The sequence below is a fragment of the Nansenia antarctica genome, assembly GCF_963989245.1.
Source record: "Nansenia antarctica genome assembly, chromosome: 5".
Lineage (NCBI taxonomy): Eukaryota > Metazoa > Chordata > Actinopteri > Argentiniformes > Microstomatidae > Nansenia > Nansenia antarctica.
In genome coordinates, this window is record NC_137690.1 from 76,437,485 (window position 1) to 76,456,624 (window position 19,140).

General features: G+C 53.2%; 1 protein-coding gene across 1 annotated transcript in view; it reads left to right on the forward strand.

Annotated features, from left to right (window-relative positions):
• akap9 (A kinase (PRKA) anchor protein 9) overlaps positions 1-19,140 on the forward strand; it is a 123,861-nt gene that overhangs the window by 65,754 nt on the left and 38,967 nt on the right. Inside the window, exons 21-25 of the mRNA XM_080531994.1 lie at positions 7,381-7,543; positions 12,167-12,261; positions 14,640-14,757; positions 16,517-16,555; positions 18,265-18,497. Coding sequence (XP_080388120.1) covers positions 7,381-7,543; positions 12,167-12,261; positions 14,640-14,757; positions 16,517-16,555; positions 18,265-18,497 — 648 coding nt within the window. The remainder of the gene's footprint in view (positions 1-7,380; positions 7,544-12,166; positions 12,262-14,639; positions 14,758-16,516; positions 16,556-18,264; positions 18,498-19,140) is intronic.

The following is a 19,140-nucleotide window of genomic DNA, read 5'->3' on the forward strand; positions in this document are numbered from 1 at the left end:
CATGTTAAACACCTCCCAGTCTAACGTCTAACCTGTCTGTCTGTCTGTCAGTCTGTCTGTCTGTCTGCACCAGGTTAACTACCCACACCACACACCAGTCTGTTTGTCAGTCTGTCTGTCTGTCTGTCTGTCTCCACCAGACCTTAATGGCTCTGCTGGCAGCCTGGCGGTGAATGATGCTGGATCGTTCGGTTCTGTCTGGACTGTAGGACTGGCGGTCGATAACGAGCTCCTCAGGGATGTTAACGACACCTGTCGACTCTGAGTTATAATACAGCTATATATACAAGCTGTTATACAAGCTGTTATTAATGACATATAGAACCTTAACACACTGACACTTAAAGGCCCAGTAACGTGAAAATCGTTAGAAATAATCGTTGACGGAGACAGACAGGCAGGTAAGGCAGGCAGGCGGGCAGACAGACAGGCAGACAGACAGACAGGCATACAGGCAGGCGGGCAGACAGGCAGGCAGGCAGACAGACAGGCAGGCAGGCAGACAGACAGACAGGCATACAGGCAGGCGGGCAGACAGGCAGGCAGGCAGACAGACATACAGGCGGGCAGACAGGCAGGCAGACAGACAGGCAGGCAGACAGGCAGGCAGACAGGCAGGCAGGCAGACAGACAGGCAGACAGGCAGGCAGACAGGCAGGCAGACAGGCAGACAGACAGGCAGACAGGCAGACAGACAGGCAGGCAGACAGGCAGACAGACAGGCAGGCAGGCAGACAGGCAGGCAGACAGACAGACAGACAGACAGGCAGACAGGCAGACAGGCAGGCAGACAGGCAGGCAGACAGACAGGCAGGCAGACAGGCAGACAGACAGGCAGGCAGACAGACAGGCAGACAGGCAGACAGACAGGCAGACAGACAGGCAGACAGACAGACAGACAGACAGGCAGACAGGCAGACAGGCAGGCAGACAGACAGGCAGGCAGACAGACAGGCAGAGGTATTTTAAGAAACCTGAGTATCTCAGTCAGTTAATCTGCAAGAAAGTATTATAGAACCTGTTATTAATGACATATAGAACCTGTTATCATTGAGGCATAGAGACAGAGACACTTAAAGGCCCAATAACGTGAACATCGCTAGAAATAATCGTTGAGAGAGACAGACATGCTGTATATCACACAGTTACCCATCACTAACCATTCTTGTTCTGTTTATATCATGTCCTTATATCACTAGTATTTGCACTTCTGGTTAGGTGCTAAACTGCATTTCGTTGTATAGTACTTGTACTCTGCGATGACAATAAAGTTTAATCTAATCTAATGAGAGAGACAGAGACAGACAGGCAGACAGGCAGACAGACAGACAGACAGGCAAGCAGACAGGCAGGCAGACAGGCAGAGACAGACAGGCAGACAGACAGACAGACAGGCAGACAGACAGACAGGCAGACAGGCAGACAGGCAGACAGGCAGGCAGACAGACAGACAGGCAGACAGACAGGCAGACAGGCAGGCAGGCAGGCAGACAGACAGGCAGACAGGCAGACAGGCAGACAGACAGACAGGCAGGCAGGCAGACAGACAGACAGGCAGGCAGACAGGCAGACAGACAGGCAGACAGAGGTATTTTAGGAAACCAGAATATCTGTCAGATAATCTGCACCGAGGAGGAAGATAGATCTAGTTTGACAAGCTCCTGAAATAAGGGTGTGAGAGAGAGAGAGAGAGAGACAGAGAGAAAGAGAGAGGGAGTGTGAGAGAGAGAGAGACAGAGAGACAGAGAGACAGAGAGAGGGAGTGTGAGAGAGAGAGAGAGAGAGACAGAGAGAAAGAGAGAGGGAGTGTGAGAGAGAGAGAGAGAGAGAGACAGAGAGAAAGAGAGAGGGAGTGTGAGAGAGAGAGAGAGAGAGAGAGAGACAGAGAGAAAGAGAGAGGGAGTGTGAGTGAGAGAGAGAGAGAGAGAGACAGAGAGAAAGAGAGAGGGAGTGTGAGAGAGAGAGAGAGAGAGAGAGACAGAGAGAAAGAGAGAGGGAGTGTGAGTGAGAGAGAGAGAGAGAGAGAGAGAGGGAGGGTGTGTGTGTTTGCATAGCTACCTGCCCCACTGCCCTCAGGGTTGAAGCCACGCCTCCTCCCTCCCCCTCCCTCCCCCTCCCTCCCCCTCCCTCCCCCCTCACTGAACAGTATCCTGCCCACACCGTCGATGCCGGAAGAGAAAGAGAGACACACACACACGGGGACGCCGGGACCTCGTCCTCCACTCAGTCTGTTGCTTCTGGGCTTGTTTGTTTAGAGAGAGAGAGAGAAACAACACAGAGAATGAATGAGAGAGTGACAGTGAGACGCTGCCTGCAGTAAGGAGGGAGAGAGAGAGAGAGAGTGACAGAGAGAGAGAGAGAGAGAGACAGAGAGAGAGAGTTCTGTAGGGGTGAGTAAACAAAACAAGGTGTTTGGAAGCAGAGAGCAGCGGGAACTGAGGTCGCAGGGAGAGAGACAGGGAGAGGGAGAGAGACAGAGGGAGAGGTCTGTAGAGAGAGAGTGAGAGAGAGTGAAAGCAGACGATCGCACCACTGAGTTCATCCCCCCAGTTGGCTGGCTTGTTGTGTAACAGTTCAGGGTGTGTGTGTGTGTGTGTGTGTGTGTGTGTGTGACAGTGAAGGGGGGGACCTGGGAGGCTTTCCCCCGGGAGTGTCGTTGCCGTGACACCATGGGATTGTTAACGTGCTCTGAGGGAGGAGTGGGGGAGGGAGAGAGAGGGGGAGGGAGAGAGAGGGGGAGGGAGAGAGTGTGAGTAGCTCTAAGAGTGCCAGGGTCACGCTGAGAGAGAGACAGAGAGTGAGAGAGAGAGAGAGAGACAGAGATCACTGATCTGGATTGTAAATCTCTGCCCCCCCCCCCCCCGGTGGTAACTATCCCCCCCCCCCGCCCCCGCCCTCGAGGTTGCTCAGAGATCAGCCACAGGTGGGACTTCCTCTGCCCAGGAATACTGTCCAACTTGGAATACCAGGAGCTTGGAGCTTCTGTCTGGATCTTCTGGACCTTAAGTCTGGACCTTCTGGACGTTCTGCTACTGGACATTCTCCTGTTTGGACCTTCTCCTGTTTGGACCTTCTCCTGTTTGGACCTTCTGCTGTTTGGATCTTCTCCTGTTTGGACCTTCTCCTGTTTGGATCTTCTCCTGTTTGGACCTTCTCCTGTTTGGATCTTCTTTTTCTGGATCTTCTCCTGTTTGGACCTTCTCCTGTTTGGATCTTCTGTTTCTGGATCTTCTGGGCCTCCAGTCTGCAGCCTTCTTCTGCCTTGCAACAAACTTGTCAGCCAATTGTTGGAATTTGGTGTTTTTTGCTCTATGGACAGGGTCAGCCATAGTCGGCACCCCTGGAGCAATTAGGGGGTTAAGTGCCTTGCTCAAGGGCACATGCAGCTCCCTCCTGAGGCGGGGGGATCGAACCACCGACCCTCCGATTGCTAGCCGGCCTCTCTAACTCTCTAGGCTACCACCTACCTACCGCCCCTACAACCCTACAACCCTCAGCTGCTGGACCTTCTGACCTGGGACCTGCTGCTGTTGACCTGGGAGCTGTCGTTCAACTCTGACCTGGGATCTGTTCTAGCACAGACCTGTTCTTCTTCCGTGTGATTGGAGTAAACGTGGATGTGTGAGGTCCCTGCTTACCCTTCTCGCTCTTGAGCGTTCCGGCGTCGCCATAGAGACGGTTGCTTAGAGCCGGTTGCTCGGAGACAGACAGACGCATTATTCTGCCACCGTTCCCTCAGGGAAGAGCTTGTTAGCCATGTTAGCATTACTCAAACACCTCAGGGCAACATAGCCTAGCCTGACCTAGAGGTCACACACACACTACACACACTACACACACACACATACATACACACACACACACACACACTACACACACACACAGACATGGATTCGTACCGGTCTTACTGGGCGTCGGGGGGGCAGCAGGGTTTGTGGGTGGAGGGGGCGGAGCAGGACGTGTACGAGGTGGAGTCCCGCGTGCCGCTGCCCCGCCCCTTCCCCCTAAGCTCCACCCTGACGGAGAAGAACGCGGTGGTGGTGCAGACGTACATCTCCCACGTAAACCACCGCACCAACGGACACCTGCTGAAGGTGGTGTCCAAGATCTCCCTGCCTACGCCCCCCTACACCGTAAGTCTGCCCCCCTACACTCCCTACACCTCCCTACACCCCCCTACACCTCCCTACACCGTAAGTCTACCCCCCTACACCCTCCTACACCTCCCTACACCTCCCTACACCCCCCTACACCTCCCTACACCGTAAGTCTGCCCCCCTACACCCTCCTACACCCCCCTACACCATAAGTCTCCCCCCCTCCACCTCCCTCTTCCCTCCCTACACCTCCCTACACCGTAAGTCTCTCAGACCTCCCTCCTTACACCCTCCTACACCCCCCTACGCCCCCCTACTCCTCCCTAGACCTCTCTACGCCTCCCTACGCCTGACTCAGGTCTGATGATGACTTGTGTAATCAGGTTTTATTAGAGTGAGAGTGAAAGACTTGGACCTGCGGTCATGTAGATATGCTGTATGAGTACTGTTGTGTTGGCATACGTTCTCCTCCTCTCCTCCTCCTCCTCTCCTCTTCCTCTATTACCTGTTCAGGTCTTCCTCTCCTCTCCTCCTCCTCCTCCCCTGTGGTCAGGTGACAGCAGCTACAGTGTCTGCCTGGTCACATGACCACCTGAATACTTCCTTGTTGCCTGGTCACATGACCACCTGAATACTTCCTTGTTGTCGTGACGACCTTTGACCTTTGCTCCAGGACAGACGGATACAGTATGCCTTCTCATAAAGAGTGAGAGTGAGTGTGTGTGTGAGAGTGTGTGGGATTGTGTGTGTGTGTGTGTGTGGGATTGTGTAGTGTGTGAGAGTGTGTGAGAGAGTGTGTGTGTGTGTGTGTATGTGTGTGTGTGTGGCTGTGTGAGTGGGTGTGTGTGTGATTGTGTGTGTAAGTAAGTAAGTAATGTTTATTTATATAGCAAATTTTACGTCAGAAACAGCCGCCCAAAGTGCTGAACAGATAAAACACTAGTAAAAGAGAAACAACAGATAAAAATACACAAAAACAAGAACAAGGTGCAATACAAAGTACAGGTGCAGAAATAAAAGTACAAAAGTGCAGTCAGGAGCCAGGCTCACCTCAGGTCAAAGGCCAGGGAGAAAGGTCTGTCTTAGCTAGTTTTTTAAAAGCCTTGACGCTCTGTGTGTGTGTGTGTGTGTGTGTGTGTGTGTGTGTGTGTGTGAGAGTGTGTTAGTGCAGCAGGGTAACCTCTGTACCGTGTAGAGTCTCTCAGATGGGAGTGTCACGTCTCCTCTGGACCTTCCTCTGTAGTTGCGGCTCCTCCTCCTCCTCCTCCTCCTCCTCCTCCTCCTCTCCTCCTCCTCTCCTCCTCCTCCTCCTCCTCACCCTCCTCCTCCTCTCCTCTCCTCTCCTCTCCTCCTCCTCCTCCTCCTCCTCCTCCTCTCCTCCTCTCCCCCTCCTCACCCTCCTCCTCCTCTCCTCTCCTCCTCCTCCTCCTCCTCCTCCTCCTCCTCCGCTGGTGTCAGTCACTGTTGTAGACGGAGCGTTCCTCCTGGTTGCCATGGTTCCTTCAGGATAGCGCTCCTCGTTGCCATGGTTTTGACGTCGTCAGATGAACACGTTTAGAAGACGTTGTTTACAAACAAACAATATAATTACCTTCTTTTGGGCAGCTGTGTCTCAGGAGGTAGAGGTTGTGTCTCAGGAGGTAGAGGCTGTGTCTCAGGAGGTAGAGGCTGTGTCTCAGGAGGTAGAGGCTGTGTCTCAGGAGGTAGAGGCTGTGTCTCAGGAGGTAGAGGCTGTGTCTCAGGAGGTAGAGGCTGTGTCTCAGGAGGTAGAGGCTGTGTCTCAGGAGGTAGAGGCTGGTGGAGGTAGAGGCTGTGTCTCAGGAGGTAGAGGCTGGTGGAGGTAGAGGCTGTGTCTCAGGAGGTAGAGGCTGTGTCTCAGGAGGTAGAGGCTGTGTCTCAGGAGGTAGAGGCTGTGTCTCAGGAGGTAGAGGCTGGTGGAGGTAGAGGCTGTGTCTCAGGAGGTAGAGGCTGGTGGAGGTAGAGGCTGTGTCTCAGGAGGTAGAGGCTGTGTCTCAGGAGGTAGAGGCTGTGTCTCAGGAGGTAGAGGCTGTGGTTCAGGAGGGAGTGGCTGTGTCTCAGGAGGTAGAGGCTGTGTCTCAGGAGGTAGAGGGTGTGTCTCAGGAGGTAGAGGCTGTGTCTCAGGGGGTAGAGTCTGTGTCTCAGGAGGTAGAGGCTGTGTCTCAGGAGGTAGAGGCTGTGTCTCAGGAGGTAGAGGCTGTGTCTCAGGAGGTAGAGCCGCCGTCTCAGGAGGTAGAGGCTGTGTCTCAGCAGGTAGAGGCTGGTGGAGGTAGAGGCTGATACAAACATACCATACTAGTGTTGATATAAACATACCATACTAGTGTTGATATAAACATACCATACTAGTGTTGATATAAACATACTATACTAGTGTTGATATAAACATACTATACTAGTGTTGATATAAACATACTATACTAGTGTTGATATAAACATACTATACTAGTGTTGATATAAACATACTATACTAGTGTTGATATAAACATACCATACTAGTGTTGATATAAACATACCATACTAGTGTTGATATAAACATACTATACTAGTGTTGATATAAACATACTATACTAGTGTTGATATAAACATACTATACTAGTGTTGATATAAACATACTATACTAGTGTTGATATAAACATACCATACTAGTGTTGATATAAACATACCATACTAGTGTTGATATAAACATACTATACTAGTGTTGATATAAACATACTATACTAGTGTTGATATAAACATACCATACTAGTGTTGATATAAAGTTTATATCAACACTAGTATGGTATGTTTATATCAACACTAGTATAGTATGTTTATATCAACACTAGTATAGTATGTTTATATCAACACTAGTATGGTATGTTTATATCAACACTAGTATGGTATGTTTATATCAACACTAGTATAGTATGTTTATATCAACACTAGTATAGTATGTTTATATCAACACTAGACGATGGCGATGTTCCATGGAATCACACACGGTCCTGACCAGGGAAATGCCTGAGACGATTACCCTGCACCATCGCGTTCACACACACACACACCTTACCTGGGACATTCCATGGAACATACTGGGAAGGCTCGTATGTGTGAAAGGGGTTACACACACACACACACACACACACAGTCAGGAACACAGTCAGGAACACACACACACACACACACACACACACACAAACAAAATTAACATTATATATAACAATATGTCTCTCCCCCCCCTCTCTCTCTTTCTCTACCCCCCCCCCCCCCCCCCCCTCCCCAGTTGGAGCACGCCAGGGTGACCCAGACAGAGCTGGTACGGGAGGCGTTCCACCACGGCCAGGAGACGCAGGAGCTGCTGAGGAGGCAGGAGGAGCTGCAGGAGAGACTGGGGGAGGAGGCGCAGAGGAGGGAGAGGCTGGCCCTGGAACTGACCCAGGCTGAGGGTGAGGAGGGGGGGGGGAGGAGGCGCAGAGGAGGGAGAGGCTGGGGGAGGAGGCGCAGAGGAGGGAGAGGCTGGGGGAGGAGGCGCAGAGGAGGGAGAGGCTGGGGGAGGAGGCGCAGAGGAGGGAGAGGCTGGGGGAGGAGGCGCAGAGGAGGGAGAGGCTGGCCCTGGAACCGCACCAGGCTGAGGGTGAGGAGGGGGGGGGGGGGGGGGAGGTTGAGGAGGGGGGTCTATGCGCTTGCCATCTCTTTTTCTAATTGTCCTTTCTGAGGAGAAGCTGTCACGTGACACGTCTTTTCTGACTGGTTATTTATGAGTCTGTCTGTCGTCACTTTCATAGCGTCTTCGGCCACACAGACAGCGCTGCTGGACAAACACTCTTAAGGCGTTTAAGGCAACACCGGCTGCGGGGATCAGGCTTTTGCCAAAGCCCTTTTGCACCTTAGCGTTCTGTACCTACGCCCGGATGGCAGTGGGGCGAGGTGCAGGTTGAGTGGGGGGGTGATGTCCTGGTCTGTTGTGCTTTAGAGACGACAGATGGTGGTCATTCATTCATGTACATACTGTATTATGACACACACACACACACACACACACACACACACACACAGACACACACACACACACACACACATTCTATCTATCTATCGGCACAGCTGGGTCGCCATGGTAATGAGCATCGTCCTCGGGGCTGGGGGCGTGTGATGTCACATCCTGGTCAGTGATGTCACATCCTGGTTAGTGACATCTGACGAATGGTGATCAAATATTTACCTCACGAGGTTCAGAGCCGCCTGGCGTCATGTGACCTGCCGCCCTCTAAGACGACTAGACTACTAGACTGTGGACTCTCCTGAGGTAGTTAGTAGTGTTTGTGTCTTAACTAGCAGCTGACTGGGTTGTTATGAGGTAGTTAGTAGTGTTTGTGTGTCTGACTAGCTGTTAACTGGGTTCTTACGAGACGTTTCTGGGGCGTTTACTCAGTGTTTCTCCTGAGAGTGTTTGTCTTCAACACAGCGACGTGGAGCTGAAGTGTTATTAGTTCATATTGTGTTTATTGTTTATATTAGCTTAGTGTTGTTCTTGTGGTAAATCACTTTAAGACTATTGTCTTGTAAAAAGCGTCTACCGACAAATCCAACGACAGATTGATTAGCCTGTTAGCCTGTTAGCCTGTTAGCCTGTTGGCCTGTTAGCCTGTTAGCTCTGAGGCCTCCCGGCTGTCTGAGGGTGGATGATGTAGTACACATCTCTCTGAGGGGTAGTTAGCTTAATTACTACGAGGTCGTCCTCGGACGAGCCCTCCATCGGTGCTTCCAGTCATCCTGGTCCTCCATACATCTGGCTAGCTCCCTGATCCTCCATACATCTGGCTAGCTCCCTGGTCCTCCATACATCTGGCTAGCTCCCTGGTCCTCCATACATCTGGCTAGCTCCCTGGTCCTCCATACATCTGGCTAGCTCCCTGGTCCTCTATACATCTGGCTAGCTCCCTGGTCCTCCATACATCTGGCTTGCTCCCTGGTCCTCCATACATCTGGCTAGCTCCCTGGTCCTCTATACATCTGGCTAGCTCCCTGGTCCTCCATACATCTGGCTAGCTCCCTGGTCCTCCATACATCTGGCTAGCTCCCTGGTCCTCTATACATCTGGCTAGCTCCCTGGTCCTCCATACATCTGGCTAGCTCCCTGGTCCTCCATTCATCTGGCTAGCTCCCTGGTCCTCCATACATCTGGCTAGCTCCCTGGTCCTCCATACATCTGGCTAGCTCCCTGGTCCTCCATACATCTGGCTAGCTCCCTGGTCCTCCATACATCTGGCTAGCTCCCTGGTCCTCCATACATCTGGCTAGCTCCCTGGTCCTCTATACATCTGTCTAGCTCCCTGGTCCTCCATACATCTGGCTAGCTCCCTGGTCCTCCATACATCTGGCTAGCTCCCTGGTCCTCCATACATCTGGCTAGCTCCCTGGTCCTCCATACATCTGGCTAGCTCCCTGGTCCTCCATACATCTGGATAGCTCGCCGGTACTTTCCGCTCCTGCATCATTCTTGAGTACGTCCACGTATGTTAGTGTGGGACGCCCTCGTGATCGATGCCCGTGTGTTGGCTCCCACAGTGACCTGCCAGCCTCATTCTCCTGACTGCTATTTTTTCGTTTATCCCTGGTGACCCCCCATACAGATGCTTGTTGGTAATATGCTCGCTCTTGTCGATGTTAACGGTCTCTACATGTCGGCGTTGGCAGGTCGTACCTGTACAGGTATACCTGTCGCTGCATGCCACTCTGCTCTCATTTGCATAATTCCCAGAATCAGGGAATGTGACATTCTCCCGTTAGCGCCTAGCGTAGCCCGACACGCTGATTTACTGGCTAACGACAACTTAGACCAGGGGAGGCTGGGGGAGGTAGAACACCAGGGGAGGCTGGGGGAGGTAGAACACCTGGGGGTGGCTGGGGGAGGTAGAACACCAGGGGGAGGCTGGGGGAGGTAGAACACCAGGGGAGGCTGGGGGAGGTAGAACACCAGGGGAGGCTGGGGGAGGTAGAACACCAGGGGAGGCTGGGGGAGGTAGAACACCAGGGGAGGCTGGGGGAGGTAGAACACCAGGGGAGGCTGGGGGAGGTAGAACACCAGGGGAGGCTGGTGGAGGTAGAACACCAGGGGAGGCTGGGGGAGGTAGAACACCAGGGGAGGCTGGGGGAGGTAGAACACCAGGGGAGGCTGGGGGAGGTAGAATACCAGGGGAGGCTGGGGGAGGTAGAACACCAGGGGAGGCTGGGGGAGGTAGAACACCAGGGGGAGGCTGGGGGAGGTAGAACACCAGGGGAGGCTGGGAGAGGTAGAACACCAGGGGGAGGCTGGGGGAGGTAGAACACCAGGGGAGCCTGGGGGAGGTAGAAATGGGAGGATGGGTGTCATGTGCTACGTGATACCGTTCCTCATTCCATTCTGTGCATTGATACAATGAGCCGGTCCTCCCCTAGCCCTAACTGAACAGAGCATAACCCTACCTGACCAGAGGCTTCTGTTGTGTGTTTCAGAGATGATGAGTTCTGTTTGCTTTGGTTGGTTTGTTGAGTTCATTGTTGTGAGCTGGGTCAGAGCACACAGGTTCTCATTGGTTGTTTGGATCGGAATATGTGTGTGTGCGTGTGCACACGTGTGTGTGGTTCTCTGTATTTGCATGTATTTCTTTATTTGTTTGTGTGCTCATGTGAAGGGTGCAGTACCAACCCGTCCTGGTCTAACCCTGGTCTAGCCCTGGTCGAACCCTGGTCTAACCCAGGTCTAACCCAGGTCTAACCCTGGTCTAACCCTGGTCTAGCCCTGGTCTAACCCTGGTCTAACCCTGGTCTAACCCTGGTCTAACCCTGGTCTAACCCTGGTCTTAACCTGGTCTAACCCTGGTCTTACCCTGGTCTTAACCTGGTCTAACCCTGGTCTTAACCTGGTCTAACCCTGGTCTAACCCTGGTCTTAACCTGGTCTAACCCTGGTCTAACCCTGGTCTGACCCTGGTCTAACCCTGGTTTAACCCTGGTCTAACCATGGTCCTTACCCAGGTCTAACCCTGGTCTAACCCTGGTCCTAACCCTGGTTTAACCCTGGTCTAACCCTGGTCCTAACCCTGGTCTAACCCTGGTCTAACCCTGGTCCTAACCCTGGTCTAGCCCTGGTCTAACCCAGGTCTTAACCTGGTCTAACCCTGGTCTAACCCTGGTCTAACCCAGGTCTAACCCTGGTCTAACCCTGGTCCTAACCCTGGTCCTAACCCTGGTCCTAACCCTGGTCCTAACCCTGGTCTAACCCTGGTCCTAACCCTGGTCCTAACCCTGGTCTAACCCTGGTCTAACCCTGGTCCAACCCTGGTCTAACCCTGGTCCTAACCCTGGTCCTAACCCTGGTCTAACCCTGGTCCTAACCCTGGTCTAACCCTGGTCCTAACCCTGGTCTAACCCTGGTCTAACCCTGGTCCTAATCCTGGTCCTAACCCTGGTCCTAACCCTGGTCTAACCCTGGTCCTAACCCTGGTCTAACCCTGGTACTAACCCTGGTCTAACCCTGGTCTAACCCTGGTCTAACCCTGGTCTAACCCTGGTCTGACCCTGGTCCAACCCTGGTCTAACCCTGGTCCTAACCCTGGTCCTAACCCTGGTCTAACCCTGGTCTAACCCTGGTCTAACCCTGGTCTAACCCTGGTCTAACCCTGGTCCTAACCCTGGTCTAACCCTGGTCTAACCCTGGTCTAACCCTGGTCTAACCCTGGTCTAACCCTGGTCTTAACCTGGTCTAACCCTGGTCTAAACCTGGTCTTAACCTGGTCTAACCCTGATCTAACCCTGGTCTAACCCTGGTCTTAACCCAGGTCTAACCCTGGTCTTAACCTGGTCTAACCCTGGTCTAACCCTGGTCCTAACCCTGGTCTAACCCTGGTCTAACCCTGGTCTAACCCTGGTCTAACCCTGGTGTAACCCTGGTCTAACCCTGGTCTTAACCTTAACCCAGTGAAATGAGAAACAGTAACTTGTCATCAGAACCAGTTTAGAGTTTTACACTTCAGGTAAAATGGTATGTAGCGTCTCTGTGTGTTTACAAATCTGTTCAACTGTCCCCCCCAGGTGTGATAGACGGGTACACAGGTGAGCGGGCGGCGCTGGAGGAGCAGGTGCGTCAGAAGGCGGAGCTGCACCTGGGCCTGGAGCAGGAGCTGCAGGTGAGACCACAGGCCACGCCCCCCCTGAGACCACAGGCCACACCCCCCGAGACCACAGGCCACGCCCCCTGAGACACAGGCCACGCCCCCTGAGACACAGGCCACGCCCCCTGAGACACAGGCCACGCCCCCTGAGACACAGGCCTCGCCCCCTGAGACACAGACCACGTCCCCTGAGGAAGGCCACGCCCCCTGAGGAAGGCCACACCCCCTGAGGAAGGCCGCTCCCCCTGAGACCACAGGCCACGCCCCTTGAGACACAGGCCACACCCCCTGAGGAAGGTCACGCCCCCTGAGACGCAGGCCACGCCCCCTGAGACTACAGGCCACACCCCCTGAGACACAGGCCACACCCCCTGAGACACAGGCCACGCCCCCTGAGACACAGGCCACACCCCCTGAGGAAGGTCACGCCCCCTGAGGAAGGCCACGCCCCCTGAGACACAGGCCGCGCCCCCTGAGACACAGGCCGCACCCCCTGAGACACAAGCCACGCCCTCTGAGACACAGGCCACGCCCCCTGAGAGAGGCCACACCCCCTGAGACACAGGCCACGCCCCCTGAGGAAGGCCACGCCCCCTGAGACACAGGCCACACCCCCTGAGACACAGGCCACGCCCCCTGAGACACAGGCCACACCCCCTGAGACTGCAGGCCACGCCCCCTGAGGAAGGCCACGCCCCCTGAGACACAGGCCACGCCCCCTGAGACACATGCCGCGTCCCCTGAGACACAGGCCACGCCCCCTGAGACACAGGCCACGCCCCCTGAGACTACAGGCCACGCCCCCTGAGACACAGGCCGCGCCCCCTGAGGAAGGCCACGCCTCTTGAGACACAGGCCTCGTCCTTTGAGACACAGGCCGCACCCCCTGAGGAAGGCCACACCCCCTGAGGAAGGCCACACCCCCTGAGACACAGGCCACGCTCCCTGAGACACAGGCCACGCCCCCTGAGGAAGGCCACGCCCCCTGAGGAAGGCCACACCCCCTGAGACACAGGCCACGCCCCCTGAGACACAGGCCACGCCCCTGAGACACAGGCCACGCCCTTGAGACGCAGGCCGCGCCCCCTGAGACACAGGCCGCGTCCCCTGAGACACAGACCACGCCCCTGAGACGCAGGCCACACCCCCTGAGACACAGGCCACGTCCCCTGAGACACAGGCCACGCCCCCTGAGACACAGGCCACACCCCCTGAGACTACAGGCCACGCCCCCTGAGGAAGGCCACACCCCCTGAGGAAGGCCACACCCCTGAGGAAAACCACACCCCCCGAGACACAGGCCACGCCCCCTGAGACACAGGCCACACCCCCTGAGGAAGGCCACGCCCTCTGAGACACAGGCCACGCCCTCTGAGACACAGGCCACGCCCTCTGGGATTTTACACAGAGATGAGACAACATTGAGATCAAATATTATATAAAAACATTAAAATATATGACTAAAGGAACTCCCAAACACCTGTCATCATGTCTGTCAGTGACTCTAGCCCCCTGCAGGCTAGCCTAGCTCTAACCTAACCTAACCTAGCCTAGCCTAGCATAGCCTCCCCCAGGGCCCTGCAGGCTAACCTAGACTAGCCTAGCTCTAACCTAACCTAGCATAGCTCTAACCTAACCTAGCATAGCTCTAACCTAACCTAGCCTAGCCTAGCTCTAACCTAACCTAACCTAGCCTAGCCTCCCCCAGGGCCCTGCAGTCTAACCTAGCCTAGCTCTAGCCTAACCTAGCATAGCTCTAGCCTAGCCTAGCATAGCTCTAGCCTAACCTAGCATAGCTCTAACCTAACCTAGCATAGCTCTAACCTAGCCTAGCATAGCTCTTACCTAACCTAGCCTAGCTCTAACCTAACCTAACCTTGCTCTAACCTAGCCTAGCCTAGCCTCCCCCAGGGCCCTGCAGTCTAACCTAGCCTAGCTCTAGCCTAACCTAGCATAGCTCTAGCCTAACCTAGCATAGCTCTAACCTAGCCTAGCATAGCTCTAACCTAACCTAGCATAGCTCTAGCCTAACCTAGCCTAGCTCTAACCTAACCTAGCATAGCTCTAACCTAGCCTAGCCTCCCCAGGGCCCTGCAGTCTAACCTAGCCTAGCTCTAGCCTAACCTAGCATAGCTCTAGCCTAACCTAGCCTAGCTCTAACCTAACCTAGCATAGCTCTAACCTAGCCTAGCCTCCCCCAGGGCCCTGCAGTCTAACCTAGCCTAGCTCTAACCTAGCCTAGCATAGCTCTAACCTAGCCTAGCCTAGCCTGCCTGAGTCACTCTAGTACCCGATGGGTGGAAGTTGAGCGGTTCTGTGTTAATCCTGTGATCTAATTGGACAGTAGTGTGTTCGGCCCCGCCCACCTGACTGAGTGTGATTGGCCCTGGCAGGTGACGAGCAGCCGGCTCCGCGAGCTGGAGGAGGAGCGGCGGGAGATGCTGCAGGAGCGACAGCTGTTGTCACGGCAACAGGACGCCATGAGGGAGGAGGCCGCCCCGCGTGAGCTGCGTACGTATCCCAGAATGCCCTGGGGGAGGGGGGAGGGGGGGACAGGATGCACTGTTTGTTCAGACTGAGTGAATGTCTGTCAACCAATCAACTGTGTTGGTCTTCGAAAAACAGATTAACAATTAGGCGTTATGTTTTTACTGTACTTGTACGTGAATAATAATAATACTTTTCAATAAAGCACCTTTACAGATGTGCTTAATGCATTTGTAAGTGACATTCATTTTAGGTCACTTATATTTTAAGTTATTCAAATTATTTCTTTGTAAAAGTTACTTATGACATACTGAGTTATATTTAAATTAGTGAACTTGCTTATTAGTTTAAGTGACGTATTACATACTTACTGTACTTATATTTCAGTCATGTACGTTTGTTACGTACATGTTGACACACCTCAGCCAAAGGGGCAGTAACCTTCCATCACCATCGTCACCAGACAGTAAAACAATAACAACAGCGTTTATGATCATATAAAGGTTAAAGGTCACTGGACATACCAGACGCCTGTGAACAAGCAGGAAGTGACACCAGAGACCTATGACATCACTTCCCCTGAGCGCGGGCAGAGGGCAGGATGAGGCTGTTTCAGAGTCATTTGTAATCAGTGATTCTCTTCTGGAGGTCGTCATGGTAACGCTAGTCTCTCCCCTGTTCATCCTGACGTTGCTTCCTCAGGCTGTGGTTGTTGTTGTTATGATGGTTTGTAAATGATAACTGTGTGTTTCCCCCCCTGATCTGGTCTGAACCAGTTTAAACCTGACCAGCACAGGCAGGGGGGTATTCCATCAACGTCGCTAAAGGAAGATCCAGGCTTAGTCTCGCGAGAGACTGGACTTATTACCAGAATAAGTCTGGATTTACCTTTAGCGACGTTGATGGAATACCCCCCAGGGGTCTCAGAGCGTTAACACTAGAACAGCCGTGCCTTTTTTACCTACTAAATGACCCCCTCTTTACAATGCTCAAGCTGCTACTTACACACAACGACCACTAGTTGGCCGTCTTGTAAATTAGCCTGCCTCCTACACAGAAAATTTGCAAAACAGCTTCATACCAGCTTATCCTGATGTGGTTTAGAAAATGTAAGGATACTGGGTGGTAGAACGCACATATCTAGGAGAAGTCATGAAAGGAGGGTCCTGAAATGTGATCGAGTGCAAAGATATAACATGTTTCTTTACTCACAGGTCAAATGACCCTCATGGCTGTTCTAGTGTTAATGACCCTCATGGCTGTTCTAGTGTTAATGACCCTCATGGCTGTTCTAGTGTTAAGCCTCAGCTAACGTTGCGTTGCTCCCGGTGTTCTGTTCCAAGGTGTTCTCACTAGGTGTCTCCTCTGGTAAGTGTCGACCGTATGACCATATAAGGACGTGAAGTCGACCATATGACCATATAAGGACGTGAAGTCGACCATATGGTACCTGTACTGTAGCAATGACAATAAAGTCCATTCATTCATTCATAAGGACGTGAAGTCGACCATATGACCATATAAGGACGTGAACGAAACCTACAACAGGCGGCGGCCATCTTAAGAAACACCTGACCCGCTCTCTCTCTCTCACGGCATTGGCTCAACCCCGACCACAGCTTTAACCAATCCCACGGCAGAGGCAGTGAGGCCACACCCTCTCTCTCATCTCCACCCTCCTGCATCCCCCTCTTCCTCTCCTCCAGTCTTCTTCTTCTTCTGTTTGATGATAAACCGAGGAGGACAGCATGTTGAACTCTGCTTTCTCACTCCTCTCCTGTAGGGTTAGTAGAGGCAGCGGTGGGTGCAGCACCTGAAGCAGGTGAACTCACGTCCAGCATGGCCTCTGTGTCCATGTCCCTTTAATCATCCTCTTTAGTGATCGGCACCAATTAACCCCTGCAGCCCTGCACAACTCGCCACCGAAACGCTTGGAGCTTGCTTGCTTTGGGCTCACTCACTCTCTCACTCTCTCACTAACTGTTGCTTCAGCTTTTTGTTTTTCAATCCACTTTTCTTTGTTATGGTTATTATCGTCATGGTTACCTCTGTGATGGTCGTCATGGTTATGTGTCTGTTGGGTGATCGTGCACATTTTAATTTAGATTTTTTTTTTTCTTTTAGCATGGTTGAATGAATCTGGTTTAATACTATTAATAATCTGGTTTAATGCTATTAATAATCTGGTTTAATACTATTAATAATCTGGTTTAATACTATTCATAATCTGGTTTAATGCTATTAATAATCTGGTTTAATGCTGTATTAATCTGGTTTAATAGTTTAATACTGTACACCAAATTATATTTCGTTAAGACGTTTATACTGACATGTCTCTGTGTTTTTGTCCAGATGAGTTTTGTAATCACTAACCTGGGGGGTATTCCATCAACGTTGCTAAAGGACAATCTAGGCTTATTTTTTATAAATCTCGCGAAAAATCCAAGTTTATGGATTAAACCAGGATTTCCCTTAAGCGACATTGATGGAATACCCCCCTGGTGTCATATTGTCCAAGCTACTGTAACATCATGACAATGTTCCATACCTTGGGAGGCAACATGATATCTCAACCAACCCCCCCCCCCCCCCCCCCCCCCCCCCCCCCCACGCCTGTTGATCATATGGGGCATGGTTAATTCATGGTTAACTCCTCTACCTGTTGATCATATGGGGCATGGTTAAGTCATGGTTAAACTCCTCTACCTGTTGATCATATGGGGCATGGTTCATTCATGGTTAAACTCCTCTACCTGTTGATCATATGGGGCATGGTTAATTCATGGTTAAGTCATGGTTAAGTCATGGTTAAGTTGCACCTGTGTCTCAGATGTCTGTCCTTGGTCTGGTGTTTCCTGTTGCACTAACACCGGGGTTTGGTCTGGTGGTAAGGCAGCGTTGGGGGGTTTGGTCTGGTGGTAAGGCAGCGTTGGGGGGTTTGGTCTGGTGGTAAGGCAGCGTTGGGGGGTTGGTCTGGTGGTAAGGCAGCGTTGGGGGGTTTGGTGTTGGTTCGCTGTGGGCATCGGGTGGCTGCAGGGATAATGTCGGGGGGGTGTTGGAAAGGTACAGGGGGAGATTGTCTATGTTACACACACGATGCTCAGATGGAGGACTGGAATGGCTTTGATTATTGATTTGTATTGATTATTGATTTGTATTGATTATTGATTTGTATTGATTATTGACCTGTGCTGCACCACGTTAGAGCGGCTGCTTTGATGTCACTTTACTGAAAGCAGCCGTGTCATTGGCTCTGATGTGGTTTTAAGAGCAGTCAGAGTGGCGAGACACAGTGGAACGTAAATAAACTCGTAAACAACGAGTCTAAATAAATAAAACAGAGTAAATATAATAAATATAACGCTGAGCGAAAAAAGGGCCTAGTTGTATTTTATTATCACCTGACGCTGAACCATTCCTCCATCCCGGCTTCCTGTCTGGGAAACCACACGAATCCCACACAGACATTAGACTCCTCCCACCGAGGGACTGTATCTAACGCCTCCCCTCCCCTCCCCTCCCCCCCCCCAGACCTGCTGGAGGAGACGGAGAAGCTGATGAAGGAGAAGGTGGAGGTGCAGCGGCAGGCGGAGAAGGAGAGCCACGCCCTGACCAGGCAGGTGAAGGTGCTGGAGGCGGAGCTGGAGGAGCAGGTGAACCGCGTGGTGGAGCTGGAGCTATCCCAGAAGGCCGAGGGAGGAGACCTGAGGCAGCAGGTCCAGGCTCTGGAGAAACAGCTGGAGAAGAACCGGAGGTTCCTGGACGTAAGAGAGAGGGGAGGGAGGGGGGGAACGGAGGGAGGAGGAGGGAGGGAGGGAGGGAGGGAGGAGGAGGAGGGAGGGAGGGAGGGAGGGAGGAGGAGGAGGAGGAGGGAGGGAGGGAGGAGGAGGGAGGAGGGAGAGGAGGAGGAGGGAGGGAGGAGGAGGGAGGAGGAGGGGGGTGGAGGGAGGAGAGGAGGAAGGAGGAAGGGAGGAGGAGGGAGGGAGGAGGAGGAGGGAGGGAGGGAGGAGGAGGGAGGGAGAGGAGGAGGAGGGAGGGAGAGGAGGAGGGAGGGAGGAGGGGGGGAGGAGGGAGGGAGGAGAGGAGGAGGGAGGGAGGAGGAGGGAAGGGAGGAGGAGGGAGGGAGGAGGGAGGGAGGGAGGAGGAGGAGGGAGGGAGGGAGGAGGGAGGGAGAGGAGGAGGGAGGGAGGAGGGGGGAGGAGGGAGGGAGGGGAGGAGGGAGGGAGGGAGGAGGAGGGAGGGAGGAGGAGGGAGGGAGGAGGAGGGAGGGAGGAGGAGGAGGGAGGAGGGAGGGAGGAGAGGAGGAGGGAGGGAGGGAGGAGGAGGGAAGGGAGGAGGAGGGAGGAGAGGAGGGAGGAGGAGGGAGGGGGAGGAGGAGGGAGAGGGAGGAGGGAGGAGAGGAGGGAG